General features: G+C 41.1%; 1 protein-coding gene across 8 annotated transcripts in view; it reads right to left on the bottom strand.

Moving 5' to 3' along the window:
* The window catches only part of tenm3 (teneurin transmembrane protein 3), a 388,426-nt gene that overhangs the window by 98,629 nt on the left and 271,640 nt on the right, over positions 1–18,157 (bottom strand). For all 8 annotated transcript variants that reach the window (XM_087845866.1, XM_087845865.1, XM_087845867.1 and 5 more), the window contains 2 exons: positions 6,833–7,006; positions 5,531–5,595 (listed from right to left, as the gene is read on the bottom strand). In XM_087845866.1, the coding sequence (XP_087701992.1) occupies positions 5,531–5,595; positions 6,833–7,006 (239 nt within the window). The remainder of the gene's footprint in view (positions 1–5,530; positions 5,596–6,832; positions 7,007–18,157) is intronic.

The following is an 18,157-nucleotide window of genomic DNA, read 5'->3' as shown; positions in this document are numbered from 1 at the left end:
AGCTATTTTTTTCCAGGATCAACATTATTGTGACATATGACATTGTTCTAACAGCAAAGCTCCACCTCTATAATGTCTCTACTGTCTGGAACTTAAAAGAATTCGTGAATATCTGATTTCTGCACTCTCTCACTGTAATACGTATTACAGTGAGTTGTGTCAAGGACCAATTACTGATTTAACATGGCAACATTTTTTGAGAGAAACCCCTGCTGTGGATCCTCCTACGACGCCCAACACACACTAATGCAGTTATTCTGCACACACATAGACAACCATCTGCCTCATTAAATTAGAGCCCTGCTGTGCTAGCCTGTTACCCACAACCCCTCATAGTGAGGCCATGAGCAAAGGGTCATGGGAGAGTGCTGGCTAATCAACAGCAGCCTGAATGTGCATGTGTCGGCGTCTGTGTGAGTCATAAGGTAAGAGGATAATGGCGAGGGCAACGATCATGCGAGAGTGAAAAACCAGCAGAACAATCTTGTGGATTTAAAGGTAGATTCAATTTAAAAACTATACATTCATCCATCACATGGTGTCAGCAGCTTTCTGCTACCAAATATTTCATATTATTTAGATATTTTATATTACCTTTGTGGAACTATCAACATAATGAGAAGAGTGCAATAGAAACTCCATTGTGGGAAAATCTGCAGCATGAAAAAGACTGACTACCCCTGTCTGCGCCCAGTTCAGCCCACCCACAGTGACAGCATCCACGCTGTCTCACCTCTAATGTCCAGAATATTTACAGAGAAAAACGTTTAACTGCTTGGTCTGTTGTAGTCACAGTGCTGTACGCTCATGGGAAGCTGGTTAAAATGAGCAATCCCCTCAGGTCAGTGCTCAGAATGTATAACAACTCTATGTCAGCAGGTGTGAGCACTTTCTCAGGAAGCGTAGTAAGCTACAGTTTACTTCTGAATCTTGTCCAATTAAGTCACTGTGTCCTCTGAAATCAACGCTCTGTCGTTTAGCTGTCGTATGCATGGTCAGGCCTTCTTGGCAGTTTCTTTGTTTTTTAAATCCTGTTCTGTTTGGCAGCATTTGCAATCAGAATTATGATCTGGATGCACAGTGGTGCCAAAAACATTTTGCTTTTCCAAGATTTTATAAATTCTCTAGAGGCTCCTCTTTTTCTTTTATCTGTTTATTGATTGATTTCTATCAGTGTTCTTCCAGTCACTAAATTATATGTATAATATAATGTAATATAATACGACAATGTAATAATATATTGGCTTCCCTTCATTCGCTCCCTGTTAAATCCAGAATTCAAAATCCTGCTCCTCACATACAAGGTCTTAAATAATCAGGCCCCATCTTATCTTAATGACCTAGTAGTACCATATCACCCTATTAGAGCACTTCCCATGATGCACTGGGTGTTTCTTCTTCACTCACTATGTGTTAACAGACCTCTCTGCATTGAATCATATCTGTTATTAATCTCTGTCTCTCTTCCACAGCATGTCTTTATCCTGTCTTCCTTCTCTCACTCCAACCAATCACAGCAGATGGCCCCGCCCCTCCCTGAGCCTTGTTCTGCTGGAGGTTTCTTCCTGTTAAAAGGGAGTTTTTCCTTCCCACTGTCGCCAAAGTGCTGCTCATAGGGGGTCATATGATTGTTGGGTTTCCTGTGTGTAGTATTGTAGAGTCTACCTTACAATATAAAGCAGGAAGAATAGAAAAAAGGGAAGTTAGGAGAAAATATAATAAAAGGATAGCACACAAATAGAAATGCACAATGTAATGTACCAATGCTGCATCTCTAATAAAAAAGAACATATAGCACCTGGGACGCAGAACTATGAAAATGCACAGAAACATAAATCACCAATCTTCTTGTTCTGTGTGTGTGTGTGTGTGTGTGTGTGTGGGGGGGGGGGGGGTGTGTGGGGGTGTGTGTGGGTGAGAATGACTTCACTGTGAGGGATAACTGTTTTTAAGCCAGAAGACACCCACAGAGAAGTCTCGTGGAGAGCTACAGGGTGAGCCCCTGCAGGCTGAGCTATAGACGCCTGTTTTGCCCCTTGTACTACCTACAGATACTCACGCTGAAAATTAAGACGAAGAAATTATGCAACTTGGCAGCCGAAAACTTCACTGTAACACAAAACAGTACTCAGTGATTTGTGTGGCCCCCATGTGCAGCATAAGGGCTCCGAATGAGATGACAGACGACATCCTGGGTGTGGGGAGGGTTCTCCTCTCAGGGGATCTGGACCTGGGCATCAGTGAGCTGCCTGCATGCTCACATGAAATAGTCATTCACCAGGAAGAACCTAGGACTGACTCTACCAGCGTAGGGTCTGACAATGGATCCAAGGAGTACAGCCGGTACCTGATGGAAGTCAGGGTGCCATTAAGTAGCCTGCAGAGGTCTGTGCATGTGTGGCCCTTCATGGCTGTGCCTCCCCAGAACATTATGCTGAATGAAGTTACAGGCAGCAGAACGTTCTCCATACCATTGCACATTTGCAACATGTGCTCAGGGTGTACCTGCAAAAAGCACAGGGTGCCCATGGTGGGCCTGCCAATTCCTGTATTCTATGGCAAATGCCAGTAAGCCTCCATTGTGCCAGACAGTGTTCACAGAGCCCACTAGAGGACGCTGAACCCTCAGGCTTTCCTCAGGAACTTTTGGTTGGAGACATTCACACCAGTTGGAGGTTATTTTGTAGGGCTCTGTTCCTCGTTGCACAAAGGAGCAGATACTTCTGCTACAGGACTGCACCTGTACAGTTACCTGTCCAGAGTTACTGCCTGTCTCCTGAAATCTCCTCCAGGCCCTTGAGGCCGTGCTGGTAGCACAATGTCAATATTGATGTGCTATCCTGGAGGTTTTGGACTACCTGCACATCCTTTCTAGAGTCCAGGTTTAGGGGGTGACTATAGCTCAAGAGGTAGGTCGTCTATTAATTGGAAGGTTGATGTTTTTATCTCTGAATGCCAAATATCCTTGGGCAAGATACTAGCTCCATGTTGCTCTCCAAGAAAGAGCAACATGGAGCTCAAGAAAGTGCTTGTATGAAAGGGCGAATGAGGCATAAAGTGCCCTACTTTTCAGGTAAAGTAGAAAAACACTATACAAGAATTAGTCCATCAGTCCAAGTATCGCCTTACGCTACCAAAGTGACCGTAGCCAAATGCAAAACTAGTAAAAAAAAAAAAAAAGCAATCTCGAGGAGGTCAGTGGACCACCTGTGAAACTTGTTTTGGGGGTTGGTCTCGTTGCGGTGACTGCTCCTGTAGTTTCTTACGTTTCAGGTTTTTCCTTTATAGTTTCTTCATAGTTGTGACTAATATATTGAATACTTGTATTGATAAACTATGTATTGATAGATTGTGTACCGGGCAGCATCAGTGCAGAGACGCCAGCAGGAACAACAAACTGAATCACAAAGTTGGAACCATCAGAGTCAGTGAGTACCAGGAGGTCACTGAACAAGCTACAAACTGCTCTCCATCAGGGACAGCTGATGAGACGCTCCACACTACCGAGGCTACAGAGCTCAGACTGGTTCAACCTGCTTCAGGTGATCATTCCTGTCTCTATAAAACTGAATAATAGCTTCACTCTGTGGCAGATAAAAGATGAATGTGACAAATATGATTCCACCCACCTGTTTTTTTTAATTTATAGTGCACGTGTTATTTATTAACACAAAGTCTAACACTCTTACACAATGTTTTACTTTGACAGTTTTTTAACTTAAAATTTACTTTGTTCTTTCACTGGTGTGTATATATGTTGTTTACTGTAGGCTCCATCCATCCATGCGTTGTCTCATCTGTTTCTGAGTTTCTTCATGTTTGTATTTGAGATCTTTAAGCCTTCTTCACTTCGTCAGCAGCTCTGGCAGTAATCAGACCAGGGTTAGTGAAGCTGAACTCAGCTTTCCCAGAAATGTGGCCAATCACAGTTAATTCATTATTAACAAGGAGGGTCGGGACGGTCCCTTCAATTAAAATATTATAGAAAGATTACATTTTTTGTAATTAATTAGGTTATCTTTATATAATTTTAACATTTGTTTGATGACTTGAAATATTTAAGTGTCATGAATATGCAAAGAATTCCAAAGTCAGGCCTCTGGGAAAATACTTTTTCACAGCACTGTGTCTTCCCTGGCTTCACACTCACCTTTTGTCATTCCTTAGTTCAGACAGGAAGTTTATTTTCCCACCTTATGACATTTATTTCTTAAAAAGCGTTCTTCTTTCCGCCTTGTATCTCAGATCACCACCCACTCCTGCTCAGCTATGCAGGACTGTGGTTACTGTTACTAAAACTTTTCTGAAATGGATCTGACCTCGCCTAATGTGACATTTAGCAAATAAACTCAACGTAATCAAACTGTTACTCAGTATGACGTTAGCTTGTAAGTTATGTTGTTGTTTAGCCATCTCTTGTCAGCTGACAATAACAACTTGCGACAATATCGAGATTAAATGAATCATGTTCAGGTAGGTCTTGTTCTGTTACACCCCTAACTGCAGTTCAGGAGTGAGGCTTAATGTGACGAGGAAAAGGATGAGAGGGATGAGAAGGGGAGTAGTGGTGAAGGAGGTGAAGAAGATGAGAAAGAAAGAGAAAATGAAAATACATGTAACAGTTTAAATGGTCAGATATTGTTTGTAACTACAAAGTACTACGAGTATCAGGGCCACACGAAGAAAAACAGATATCACCGAGCATTCTGAGAATAAAGCACCAGATTAAAGTCGTAATTCTATTTCGAGAAAAACGTCAAAATGTGGACATTACAGCTGCTCCCTCCCCCGACCCCCTCCCCACCCACCTACACCACACCGCCCACAAAGCCAGTGGCGAGGGATCTACATGTCCAAGGACCGTCTGAGCTTGAGCTGTAATTGCTTTAGTTCTATTGTGGGAATCAATGACCTTTGGAAAAAGAACAACTCCCCTCTGACTCTGTTTTTTCTCTTCTTCCTTCTTGCACACAATCTAACAAGGAGTAAATTGCTTTGACAGTTTGAAAGTGTTGCAGGGGAGAAAGAAAAGCACTGAAGGGCTTTTTATGACCACAGCTGGAAAAGTGACGCATATATGTATATATATATATATATTTTTTAAATTTATTTATTTTTTTAAAGATGAAAATTCAGACATAATATATGAATTCTTACAGATGTTGCATTTCCTAACTGTAATGTTGTCAGGGGACGATCTTAACGAGTCATTCTTTTGTACTTTTATGAAGGTGTTGTCTCTTGGTATTAGCCCTAAGGCAGATGTCTCTGCCGAGTGTGGGTTTAATAACTTAACTATCTGGTTATCTGATGGGCTCGTCCCACAGAGAGAAAACTCCCACATGTAGCAACAATAGCACAAGGATGGCTTATATCAAGACGCTGAACAGACGGCAGGAATTCACAATAACAGTGGACACAAATACAAGATTTCATTTGTCATTCAGTGGCATTATAAGTGTGTGAGTGTGTGAGTGTGTGAGTGTGTGTGTGTGTGTGTGTGTGTGTGTGTGTGTGTGTGTTAGCTTACCGATGCAGTAACAGAGCATGACAGACAGCAGTACAGACAGACCTACTGCACTGAGGGCTGTACACCTGAGAAAAAAGGAAACAAAGGAAAAAAGGTTGTAACGCGTGTCACAGTTTTCTGGAGTAATTTTGGAAGCACTCATTTATTTTAATTACCAATCCCACCATCTTATTGGGGATTGTATTTATTTTTGCAAATAAACATTAGCTCCAGCTTGAAGCCTTGTGTGACCACTCCCAAAATACCTCATGCTACTTCCTAACATTGATCATTTTATCTGCATCATTGGACACTGCTGATAAAATATATCTACATCTGTGTCTATGGAAATAACATCTGATCAGAGTTTCGCCCTGCACCGAGTGTTTCTGGTTGTGTGGAACTTGCAAAAGGAGAGTTAAAGGATATAAATAGTTATCAAGGCATTACAATAAGCCACAAATCTGTGGTAGGCAAACAAATAGCAGAGTCAGCTGTTCTCTAGATTCTACTTTAAAGTCTCAACACATGAAAGCATTCATGAATTCTCTGCTCAGCATATCTTGTCACTCCTGTTGTAGTTGTTTCAATCGTTTACCTCGAACCTGAGAGCTCCACACTCGTGGTGATGGTTTTATAGATCCACTTTCTTTGATTCTATTGAAATAAACATCTACTCTACTGAAAAAAAGCATATAAAAGATAAACTTGATGCTTATCAAGTACAACAAAATATCTATGAACTCTCTTTCTGTGAATAAAATGACTGTCGTGCACTTTACACAGTTTTATATTTTGCATTTATTTGTCGGCTAAACTAAAACAGTAAAAATGGAAAAGATTAAGATTAAAGTCACAGTTAGGAGAAAGGAAAGGAAGCTGAGCAGCAAAAAGAGTCAAAAGACAAAAAGACGTCGTTTAATTTCTAAAATAAAGTTGAACGTCATATAAAACGATGATTCTGATTCTTTTTCACACTGGGAAATAATGGCATGAATTTCACAACATCGCTGAAGCATCAGTCAAAATCAGCATAGTGTTATCAAATATGTGGATATCACTTCAGTTGTGTGGATCTGGGAGAACAGCCTCTCTCTGTGCTCTCTGGGAAAGTTCTTGAAAGAGACAGGATGCAAAGTGTGCTGTGTGTTTTTCCCACTCATCTGAAGAACATACCCGGTAGCCAAATTGGCCCAGGAGTGGTCTAACTCGAGCTTGTTTGCCAGCATCTTCCCAAACTCCTGAAACTCTGAGTAAAGTCAAAGCGTGTGCTTGCAGGTACTCTTTCTTACTGATGGACAATAAGGTGAAAATTCATTTTACCTCCATGAGCAGTACTTGGACGATTTCTTGAACTTGAAGGCTGAGCGGGATAGAGTATTCCTAGGTAACGGCCTGGTAGGAGGGGAGTACACTGAGCCTGTTGCCATAGTGTAGCCAGGAGTAGCTGTGGAGAAGAGGGGGGTAGTGCCTGTGCCTGTTTTAAAGAGGAAGTGCCTACAGTGAGAGAGAAAAGGGAGGAACACATTAGTTACAGTTACATATACTGAAATTCTTTACATACACAGGAAATGAACTGCTGTGTTACAGTGTTGCCACTTGGTGACAGTGTCAAATGACTGTGTGAAAATAAGTCTTATTACAAACCACAATCAAGTGGCTGAGCTGTCGAACTACAGCAAAGCTTGTTTTCAGTGCTGTGTCTCAGACCTTTATACAGATTTTGTGAACACAGTGTCACAACCTTCCAAGACAACTTTAGAGTCATGAAACTTACACAAATAATCTGGAAATTAACCCTGTGAGACCCAACCCATCAAAGAACTGAGATGTTTAATAACCCTTATAACAAAATCCACTTTGTTTTGCTATATCATGTTGTGTATGATATGTTTTATTATATATTTTTTGTATCACATTTGATACATTGGGTGTTTTTGGCAACTTTTTGTTAACAACAATGTTAATTTTAGACAAAAAAAAGAGTTTTGTCGATAGCACTTTGAAATTATGGCAAGTATTGATCATGTTGATGAGAAGAGGTCATTAAAGGGTTAAACTCAAACTAAAACAAACTAAAATTTTCTGTCCAACAACAAGTGCAGGCAAAATAAAGGCGTGTTTCTTCAGGGTCAACACAAACCTTTAAAAACACACACAAACAAACGTCAATTAAGCAACCCCACAAACACACACACTGCCCAAGATGTCTAGCTGTAGAATAGTCTCTCACTGGCTGTAAGCAGCAACCAGTGGTTAATACCAGTTTGGTAAAAGTGACTGTGTAGGAATGACAAATAATCAAAACTAAGGTTGAAACATTGCCACACAGTCTTGGGTGTAGTACTGTATATGTCCTAATCAGCAGTTCAGCATTCTAACAGCTTGTGGGAGAAAGCTGTTCAGTCTGTAGGTTCAGTCTGTAGGTTCACTCTGTAGGTTCAGTCTGTAGGTCCAGTCTGTAGGTCCAGTCTGTAGGTTCAGTCTGTAGGTCCAGTCTGTAGGTTCAGTCTGTAGGTTCAGTCTCTAGGTTCAGTTTCTAGGTTCATTCTGCAGGTTCAGTCTGTTCAGTAGGTTCAGTCTGTAGGTTCGGTCTGCAGGTTCAGTCTGTAGGTTCGGTCTGTAGATTCAGTCTCTAGGTTCAGTCTGTAGGTTCAGTCTGTAGGTTCAGTCTCTAGGTTCATTCTGCAGGTTCAGTCTGTAGGTTCAGTCTGTTCAGTAGGTTCAGTCTGTAGGTTCAGTCTGCAGGTTAAGTCTGTAGGTTCAGTCTGTAGGTTCAGTCTGTAGGTTCAGTCTGTAGGTTCAGTCTGTAGGTTCAGTCTCAAGGTTCAGTTTCTAGGTTCATTCTGCAGGTTTAGTCTGCAGGTTCAGTCTGTAGGTTCAGTCTGTAGGTCCAGTCTGTAGATTCAGTCTGTAGGTTCAGTCTGTAGATTCAGTCTGTAGGTTCAGTCTCTAGGTTCAGTTTCTAGGTTCATTCTGCAGGTTTAGTCTGTAGGTTTAGTCTGTAGGTTCAGTCTGTAGGTTCAGTCTGTAGATTCAGTCTGTATGTTCAGTCTGTAGGTTCAGTTTCTAGGTTCATTCTGCAGGTTCAGTCTGTAGGTTCAGTCTGCAGGTTCAGTCTGCAGGTTCAGTCTCCAGGTTTAGTCTGTAGGTTCAGTTTGTAGGTTCAGCCTCTTTTAACGTGGAACCGTTTGCCTGATGGCATCAGTTAAGAACATTTATGGATACGGTGTGAGGGGTCCTTTATGATGTTTAGTGGCCTACTCCTGCAGAATCTCTGGAAGAGGTCTTGGACAGAGGAAAGGAAACTCTCGGCTGCTCCAACTAGTCTCTGCAGTCATGTGTTGTCTGACATACTGCAGGTAGAATACCACGCTGACACACATTATGTTAGAACACTCAACCACTCCACTTAAAAAATTCTGAGGATGCTGGTGAGGAGAGGGACTTGTTTCAAACTCCTTTCTTTGCTGGGCCGATTTTTGGGTCACTGAGATTTTCTGATGCTAGTTCAGACCTCGCAAGATCTCCACATCTAGGAACATGACATCTTCCTCTCCCTCTACTGATTGGCCGCTGATGCTGAAGGGGGGGAGCATGCTTGATCCACACCTTGTGAAAGTCGATGATCACCTTTTATGTTTCGGCTCCATTTAGCACCAGATGGTTCTCCCTACACCAGCCCTCAAGGTGTTCAACTTTTTTTCAATGCAATGATTCATCATTTCCGCGAATCAGTCCCACCACTGTGGTATCATATTCGAACTTAATGATTAGGTTACCCTCATATCTAGATACACAGATGTATGTTAGCAGCATAAACAACAGTGGGCTGAGAACACAGCCTTGAGAAGATCCAGTGCTCAGTGTAATAGGCTTGGAGATGTTTTTCCCAACATGGAGAGACTGAGGTCTCTCAATCAGGAAGACCAGGATCCAGAGACATATGGTGGTGTTCAGGCAAGTAAGGAGAATTTCTCTATTAGTCTCTGTGAAATCATGAGCTAAACCCAATGTACAGGAGTCTGGCGAAGGTATCTTTCAGGTCCAGATGGGTGATGACCGAGTGTAAGGTGGTGGACATGTTTTCCCAGTTTAGGTTTCTTTAGTTATTTGTCATCCCTCATTGCCTGTTTTGCCACTACGCCACTTTGTTAATAAACATCACTAGCATTGGTTCTGTGACTGTTTTTGCTGGGGGATCCGAGGAGCCCGTCCGGCCATCATCCTCGCCTGCAGTGCCACCCTCGCCTGCAGCATCAGCATCATTCACCCTCGCCTGCAGCAGCAGCAGCATCCTCCGCTTCGCCTGCAGCAGCAGCATCCTCCGCTTCGCCTGCAGCAGCCTCCGCTTCAGCTTCTGCCTCGCCTGGTGCTGCAGGGGCCACGGCGCCTTCAGGTCCCCAACTGCCGCCTCACCAACATCGGTCATCTGCCAGGCCGCTTGTTGGCCATCATCGCCACTGTGGACGACCTCCTGAACGCTGCCGCTGCCTTCCGCGTGGCCGGCCTCCGGACTTGTGTCGCCGTCACCACTGCCTTCTGCGTGGCCGGCCTCCGGAGGCCTCCGGAGATGAACTGTTCTGGACTGCTGCTGTCCTCCGGGTCGGCCTCGCGAACTGTTTTGGATCTGCTCTCTGTGCTTCGGGGGGTTTCTTTTGTTTGTTTTTGGACTCCTGTGTGTTCTCCTGCCTGTTGCCGGTTCGTCTGTATTCCACGGTGTCCTTTTCCTTGTCTGCGTCTCTCTGCCTCTCACACTGTTTGGTATCATCTCAGGTTTGTTATTTAGTTTTCCCAGTTTAGGTTTCTTTAGTTATTTGTCATCCCTCATTGCTTGTTTTGCCACTACACCACTTTGTAAATAAACATCACTAGCATTATCATCTACTGCCTGCATTTTGGGTCCTTTCTCCCTCCAACACCACACGGCTCGCCTTGGCATCCGTGACAGTTTCATTACTGGCCTGCTATGCCTCAGAAGTGGTTTGTAAGCAGGCACCAGCATAATGAAAAGTTGATCAGAGCAGCTGAGGTGTGTGTGTGTGTCGGGGTAGTCTTGCATGCATCTGGGTGGATTGTATACACAAAGTCCAGCATGCTCCCTCCTCTGGTTTTAAAATCCACACATTGCTTGAACTTGGGGAGCACAGCCTTTAAACTGGTGTGGTTAAAATCTCCTGCAATCACTACAAAGCTATCCAGGTGTTTAGTTTAGCTCACTGATGATGTTGTGTAGCCCTCCAATTGCCTCAGTAGACTTAGCATTAGCGTCGTAAGCTACTTAAACGACTACAATAACAGTGGTGAATACTCTCGACAGATAAAATGGCCAACATTTTACAATAAGAAACTCTGCCATGTGAGAACAGTGTTAGGTAGCTAATGTGATACACTAGGTTTTATTTCTATGATGCAGAGACCCCATCTTGGCTCTTACCGCTCTTTGCGCCTCTGACTGTTTTGAACAGATGCGGCTACTAACTAAAGATAGCTAGCTAGTTTACAGTCTTTCATCCAAATATGGTCACTTCTGGCTCAGAAAAGCAAACATGGCAGTAACCAAAACATGAATGTTAAAGCTTTAAAATTGCGATTCAATAACCAATGGATGACATCCAGTGATTAAATGAGTTTTTTCACGCAGGCTGTACACTTCCAAAACTCTGTACTCTCCCAAATCTAACATCAAGCCCTCATTTAGTTTATGACCCATCATTCATCTACATCTACAGCTAATTGTAGTTAAACATAAAATGCAATCACAGGGTTAACAATATTTGTTTGGGATACTTGACGTATTTAGGATGTTAGCGACATCTTTGAGAGTTTTGTAATATCTATTAAGTCAATACGAAGTGTCCAAAATGTTCATCCAGACAAATATTCTGGCCACATCATAGCCTGGTTATTCTTGAGGGAAGTTAGTTTGAATTGCTTATCCATCTTAGTGTCACAGGTGTTTCTATAACAGCTGACATACAGGTAGGCAAATGAGTGGGCACAGTCTGGACAGACTGCCAGCTGAGAAAAAGGCAGCTGAGGGGCCAGTTAGTTTATGGCCAGGTATTTTTGAAAAAGATACTGAACTGGATTATGTAGCTGCAACAAATGGTGCTCCCACCTGCAACGTGCGGTTCGTCAGTATTACCTGAAAGATAATCACCTGAAAAACAAAGCCAATTAAAGCTGCTACCACAGGCTACATTTCCTGAGTCCTCAGACAGAAAATGAGAATGAAGATGAAAAAGTTGTCAGAGAGCTCATCTTGTTCTTGACACTAGCAAGATAAACAGGTTATTAGCCCTCTACAACAGTCAACCAAAGGACAATGGGTCATATAAAGATGACTTTCTAGAGGTTCATTAAAAGAAAAAATCCGTCTTTGGAAAAATTCAGAGTAAATATGAAATTTCTATTTAGCACATAGAATCCATGTAGGCCTACAGTAATTATCAAGGTCACAATGTTCAATTAATGACAGGACCTCAGCTAATGATCATCTGTAATTCTAATTAGACTGTTCTCTAATAGGCTGTGTGATTAACAATTAGAACCAATTATAAGAAGGGCTCTTCAATTAATACGTGCCTGTGGGCAATATGTGAAGAGAGAGACAGAGAGAGGCAAAGAAGGCAAAAGTGAGAAACCAGCAGATGAATCATGGACTGATTTTGTGTAAAGTAGTGTTTTAGTGTGTAATCAAAGGCATGAGAGATGCTCAATCACTCAACCAAACAATGGCCCAAAACAATAAGGAAAGATTTGTAATTACATTCATTACATTACAATAAGTTCATGCCAGGAGTTTGTTACCCAGAAATGATGACTGTATTATATTTTGGTACATTAACTCATCAATTTAAAAAAGTACAAACATCTACATCAACAAAACAACCACCACATAAATCAAGGAGATGAATTAGTGCTGTTGCTGATTTTGTTCAGATCTTAGAGAGGAGACAAACTGAGACGATGACGATGAACTCTTAGATCCAATGTTCCAAAGACAAAGGGAAGAACAACTTCCACAGGTACTCTTAAACCCACTCACATCCAGGCACACCTTATCATCCTCTCTCTCTCTGTGACCTTACTGCAACATGAGTTAAAACATAATTGAAACTTTAAATGATTTTAAAGTTTCAATTATGTCATGTTTGTTACATTTTCTTCTTTTTTGTCTTGTACTTTTAAGTGATTTATTATTAATTCCATCACATATGAAAATGCTTTCCTTTATGTCTCATTCGGCTAATTAATTCAGTTCAATTAAATTCTATGTATACAACAACAAATCACAACAACAGTCGCCTCCAGGCGCTTTATATTGTAAGGTAGACCCTACAATAATAAAAAGAAAAAAGAGAAAACCCCAACAATCACATAAAATCCTGTGACCAAGCACTTTGGCGACAATAGGAAGGAAAAACTCCCTTCTAACAGGAAGAAACTTCCAGCACTGCCAGGCTCAGCCATCTGCTGTTACCGCTGAGAGAATGAAGACAAGACAAAGACATGCTGTGGAAGAGAGACAGAGATTATAATAAGTAATAATTAAACGCAGAGAGGTTTAGAAACACATGAGTGAAAAAGGTGACCAAAGAAGAAACACCCAGTGCATCATGGGAATCCCCGACAGCCTATTGCAGCATAACTAAGGGAGGATTCAGGGTCACCTGGTCCAGCCCTAACTATATGCTTTAGCAAAAAGGAAAGTTTGAAGCCTAATCTTGAAAGTAGAGATAGTGTCTGTCTCCTGAATCCAAACTGGAAGCTGGTTCCACAGAAGAGGGGCCTGAAAACTGAAGGCTCTGCCTCCCATTCTACTTTTAAATACTCTAGGAACAACAAGTAGGCCTGCAGAGCGAGAGCGAAGTGCTCTGATAGGGTGATATGGTACTACAAGCTATTATTCAAGACCTTGAGTAGCCCTGAATTTTCATTATTTCAAAAAAAGAAGAAAAAAACTTTCCTTAATCAAGCACTTGAGTCCAAGTAGTTTTGGGAGTTGGTTTTTAATAAAGTTTACTTACTTAAAGCCCCACCTTGTTTACTTAGCTGACCACATTTTTTTGGCACGCTGAGCTCAATTTCACAAGCCACAGCCGGGCCTGATCAATACCAGAAATGTTGAATCAAAAAATTTCTTACATATAACCTGAATGACAAAGAGGAGTAAGCTGTAAGATAAACAAAAAGCAACAATTTATAGAAACTAAAGAACAGAGAACAAAGTCACTGTCAGTCCTGGCGAGAGTCATTATCCACAAATGAAGGTAACCTTGGAAGAGTAGGGAACCTTTCTTGGAGTAGCCAGTCTCTTAAAATTATTCCAAGAGCAATAAAAAAAGAGAGAGGGCATAAATGGAAGTCGTGGGACAGTGAAAACCACTGCTGACAAAAAACAACACAAATGCTCGTCTCACATGAGCCAAAGATAGATCCCCCAAATATTTAGAAACATATACTACAGACTGGTGTGAATAAAGTTAAACTCCTGGCAAAGAAACCTATCATAAAAAGAACATCATGCCAACAGTCAAACATTGCAGTGGTAGTTTTAGAGTCTGAGGTGGCTTTGCTGCCTCAGGACCTTGATGACGTGGAACCATGAACTCTGCTCTCTACCACAAAATTCTTAAGAACAATGTTTGTGTCCTGAAGCTCAAGTTCACTTGGGTTAGATATGAATGACTCAAAGAAACTGAAATGATGGTTTTGCAGTGACCTAATCAAAGTCCTACCAGATCAGACTGACATGCTTTGATGACCTTAAACATACATATTATTCATAGTCAAAAAACTCCAGTGTGGCTCAATAATTATTCTTCCAAACTCGTTGCCAAACACATGATTGCAGTTCTAAGCACAACTGATAATTAAGTTTAGGTGGCATGTATGTTTTTTACATACTGACAGGCAGCTTTTTCCCCTTAATAATTGAAAACATGACTTAAAAAATTTTTGAAAAAAATTTTGTATTTACTTAGTTTATCTTAGGTCTTTGTCTAAGTTGTTTGATGATCTGAAACATTAACGTGTGACAAATATCCAAAAGAAATGAAGAAATCTGATTTTTTTTTAGGACAGACCAACTGTTGAATATGAACTTGAGGATTTGGGTTTCTGAATAAAGACATATTATTGGAACTTCCCAAAAAACATGGAAAGTGAAGTAGATAGCAGAATAAAACGTGTGCATGTGTGCAGTACGAATCGATTACAGCAGAAAGAGACAGACGGATAAGCAAGTGTGAAATGATTGTAAGCAGTGTTCTTAGCTGAAAGTAGCACGCTGTCAGCCCTAACTAATCTTGTAACAATATCACTTCATAGGCACTATTTTCAACCTGTTTTACATTAAGACACTTAACAATCATCTGGTCTTGATTACAATGGAACTGACACAAAGAGGCTTAGAACCATGTTGATGCTTGTTTAACAAAAATGCAGTCAAGTGTAAATGTTGTATCTGCTATAACAACATATTTCTATTTACTCACACACATCGCCATGGTGACATAATATTTTTAACTTACATGCATTTCGTCATTTAACTTTGGTTTCATTCTCAGCTTATACAAAATCCACACAACTCAGAACAGTTTGTGAATGTGTCTGGTACAGGACCACCTCACGGAGTTATTTCAGAAGAAAACAACAATGTAACCATGCCAGTAAATAACTTTGTAACACGGTAAACTGGCAAAAAGAAACTTTAACATATAATCTGTATCTTGAAAAAGTGTTCATGTTCACCACACATAAATTAGGATTAACTTTAGCTTTAAACTAACAATTATTAGAAAATGGTAACACTTGGTTCGACATCTGTCTTGTGTGTCATTAACATAAGCCCCCTGCACAAATCATCAGTGGGGGGAATACATCAACGCTTCAAAGTGGTGTGTGCATGTGTTTGTCAAAGACAGCATGACGACCTCTAAATGCAAACCAATAGGTGTCCATAATACAGCCCTCACTTATTCTGCACCTACAGTTTTGATCACTGTCACCCACATTATCGACTACAGTTACAAACTACAATCATGAATTTGGTCTAAAATGAAATAATATGTAACAATAATATGTCATGTTAACAATTGCTTAGTAATAATGATTGGTTGAATTTCCTTATTGAACAAACTTCCTTAAATAAAGGAAATTCTGTCCCTTAAAAAACATTGAAGCGCAGCATATTATTATTATTATTGAGTTGGTTTATTTAAGTATACAGTTGGCTTCATTGCTCCTGGTTTTATTGCAACGAGATGACACAAGGTCAATGTTTTTCATTATTAAGTCTTCTAGTCTGCTGCTTAGAGTCATTCCCTGCAGGCAGCACCTGATCATTCTTGGAGCTCCAGCATGAGTTAATTGAGTTTTTTATTCTTTTGGACACGATTGGGAATCATTGTGTCCTACCACAATGGATTTATGGTGCACTGCTCCCTCTACAGTCCCTTGTCTGGATGCCATGCCTCCCCCTCCTGGCTTGGGTGATGTGATTTGTTGCAGGGCATGGATGTGTAAGGCCTTTCCTCTGCTTGCCCACATGTTGCAAACCTCAGGTCATCCCTGTGACCGTGATGCCCAGTCCCTGTGCCTGGCTCTCTGGGGCAAGGTGGGCACCTCTTGCTCTGTCTTGGGGTGGTGGGGATGTCGAGTTGGTTGGACGACCTGTGCTGCTGAGGGTTTGCCCTGTTTGTCAGAACCGATGTCTTCCACAGGCTTCAGGCCTCTATGCTGTCCGCAGGCTTGAGTGATGCTAGCTGTCCTGCTTCTTGGATGCTTCTACAATCTAGGTGGGAGCAACATGTGCTGTCTGGCCTCTGTTGAGCCTGAACAAGAACGCTGAACACTGATGGAGATGTTCCTGCATGTTTCTGGCTCAGCACATTACCCCACTAATATCAACTATCAACGTTCAGTGTTGATTGTGGCAGTGTGCGGTTTCTGAGCTCACACAGGTTCATTCTGTGTTTTGATCGTTGTTACTTGAATGTTTTATCTGTGGGATTTATTGTGTTACATTTTGCCCTCTTTGATAGACAACATAACAGACCAGAAAACAGAGGACTGGCAAAGATCACATACACATGTGTATGTTGGTCATCGTTGTCACGAAGGCCACAGAAATAAAAACAAAAATAAAGAAAATAAAGAAGAATATGTCATTGTTTAAAAGTTTACAAAATGATGTGTTGATGTTTTATTTTGGAGTGTTAATCTAATCTGAAATGACATCATGACCTAACAAAAATCTGGGAGGCACAAATGTTTAATTCTCTTTGTGTTTTATTTATTGTCTTCAGAGAAACTGAAAGTTGTTTTTGAAGATGTTTTTCCAAAATATCTGTATTTTCTCTCTTCTCAGCTGAAGCCACCATTTCAAAGTCATCCACTTAATGTGCAGCACAGTGGGGAACTCTATTCATCTGATGCCTATAGACTGGAGCAAGCAATGAACTGCTGTCTTTCATCACTATGTACTTGTTACAATCTTTCATCTGTATTATTCATTTTTTTAAGAAGTCAAGCCTCCAGACGACAGATATAGTATAGAAACACAGCACACTGCTATAGTCTTTGAGCAGTTCTGCTCCTGGAATTTCTGCTTTAAAAACACCGTTGCTTATGTGCACCTGTCGTGCTCACAGTATGGCACAGGTACTCAAAGCAGCCATTAGTTACCATGGCAATCCAGTTTACTGCAGCGTGGTTCTGAGATCAAATAGCACAGGTTAAGTCCATCCTCAGCTCACTAATTTGAGAATTCCTCATTGTAAGTTCTTCTTCAGAGAGTCATCACGATGAAAGACACAGAAAGACTTGGACTTTTTATATCTGTTTATTTGCAGTGACGTGCTTCTTTTAACTGTCTTACCGTAAATACTGACACATACGAATCTGCAGGAATCAAAGAGGAAAACAGATTTGTAGGCAGCGCCAATCTTAGGGTGGCGTTTATCATTCATCAGCTGTTATGGGGGATAGTTTCACCTTTCACGATGTTAGCATTAATGGACCCAAACCTATTCTCAGAGCAAATGTTAGCATACTGTTTGCATATTTGACAGTCTAGGCTAACAATGTGAGATGTTGGTCTGTTTGATTAAGTTCAGTCGTCTTTGCAGATCAATTATTTGAAAAGACATGTTAACAGGAAAGAGGAAGAACTAGAACGTTTGGCTCATTCCATTATGACCACAGTCTTTGTGTATTGCAGCTTCTGCCTTCTTGGCAGGGACAGAGCTAAAGGACCAAGAGCAACCCCCCATGTGGTAATGTGGTAACACCCTGCTACCACAGGTAGATCTGGTCTGTAAAGTTTGCCATGGCAACTACAGATTATCAGTCATTATCATGCAGAGACCTGCAGTAAAGTTTTATTAGCTGGTTTATGTGTCACAAAACCTTTAACTGTACTTTATGTGCTTTAATTGATTATTTTTGTTTAATGATGCATTTTTTATTGTTTAGTCCACAAACACAAACTCAGCTTATTTCTTTGTTGTAATAATTCTCCTTGACAGTGAATCTTAAACCACTGCAAAGTCTGTTTATTTCCCCTTAAACATCCCCAACATCTGTAATTAGACATTTAGTTTGAATAATGAAAACGACCCTGATGTCTGGATTTTGTGC

This window comes from Neolamprologus brichardi, chromosome 9 (genome assembly GCF_056152115.1).
Source record: "Neolamprologus brichardi isolate AB-2024 chromosome 9, ASM5615211v1, whole genome shotgun sequence".
Classification (NCBI taxonomy): domain Eukaryota; kingdom Metazoa; phylum Chordata; class Actinopteri; order Cichliformes; family Cichlidae; genus Neolamprologus; species Neolamprologus brichardi.
This window is presented reverse-complemented; position numbering and strand designations above follow the sequence as displayed.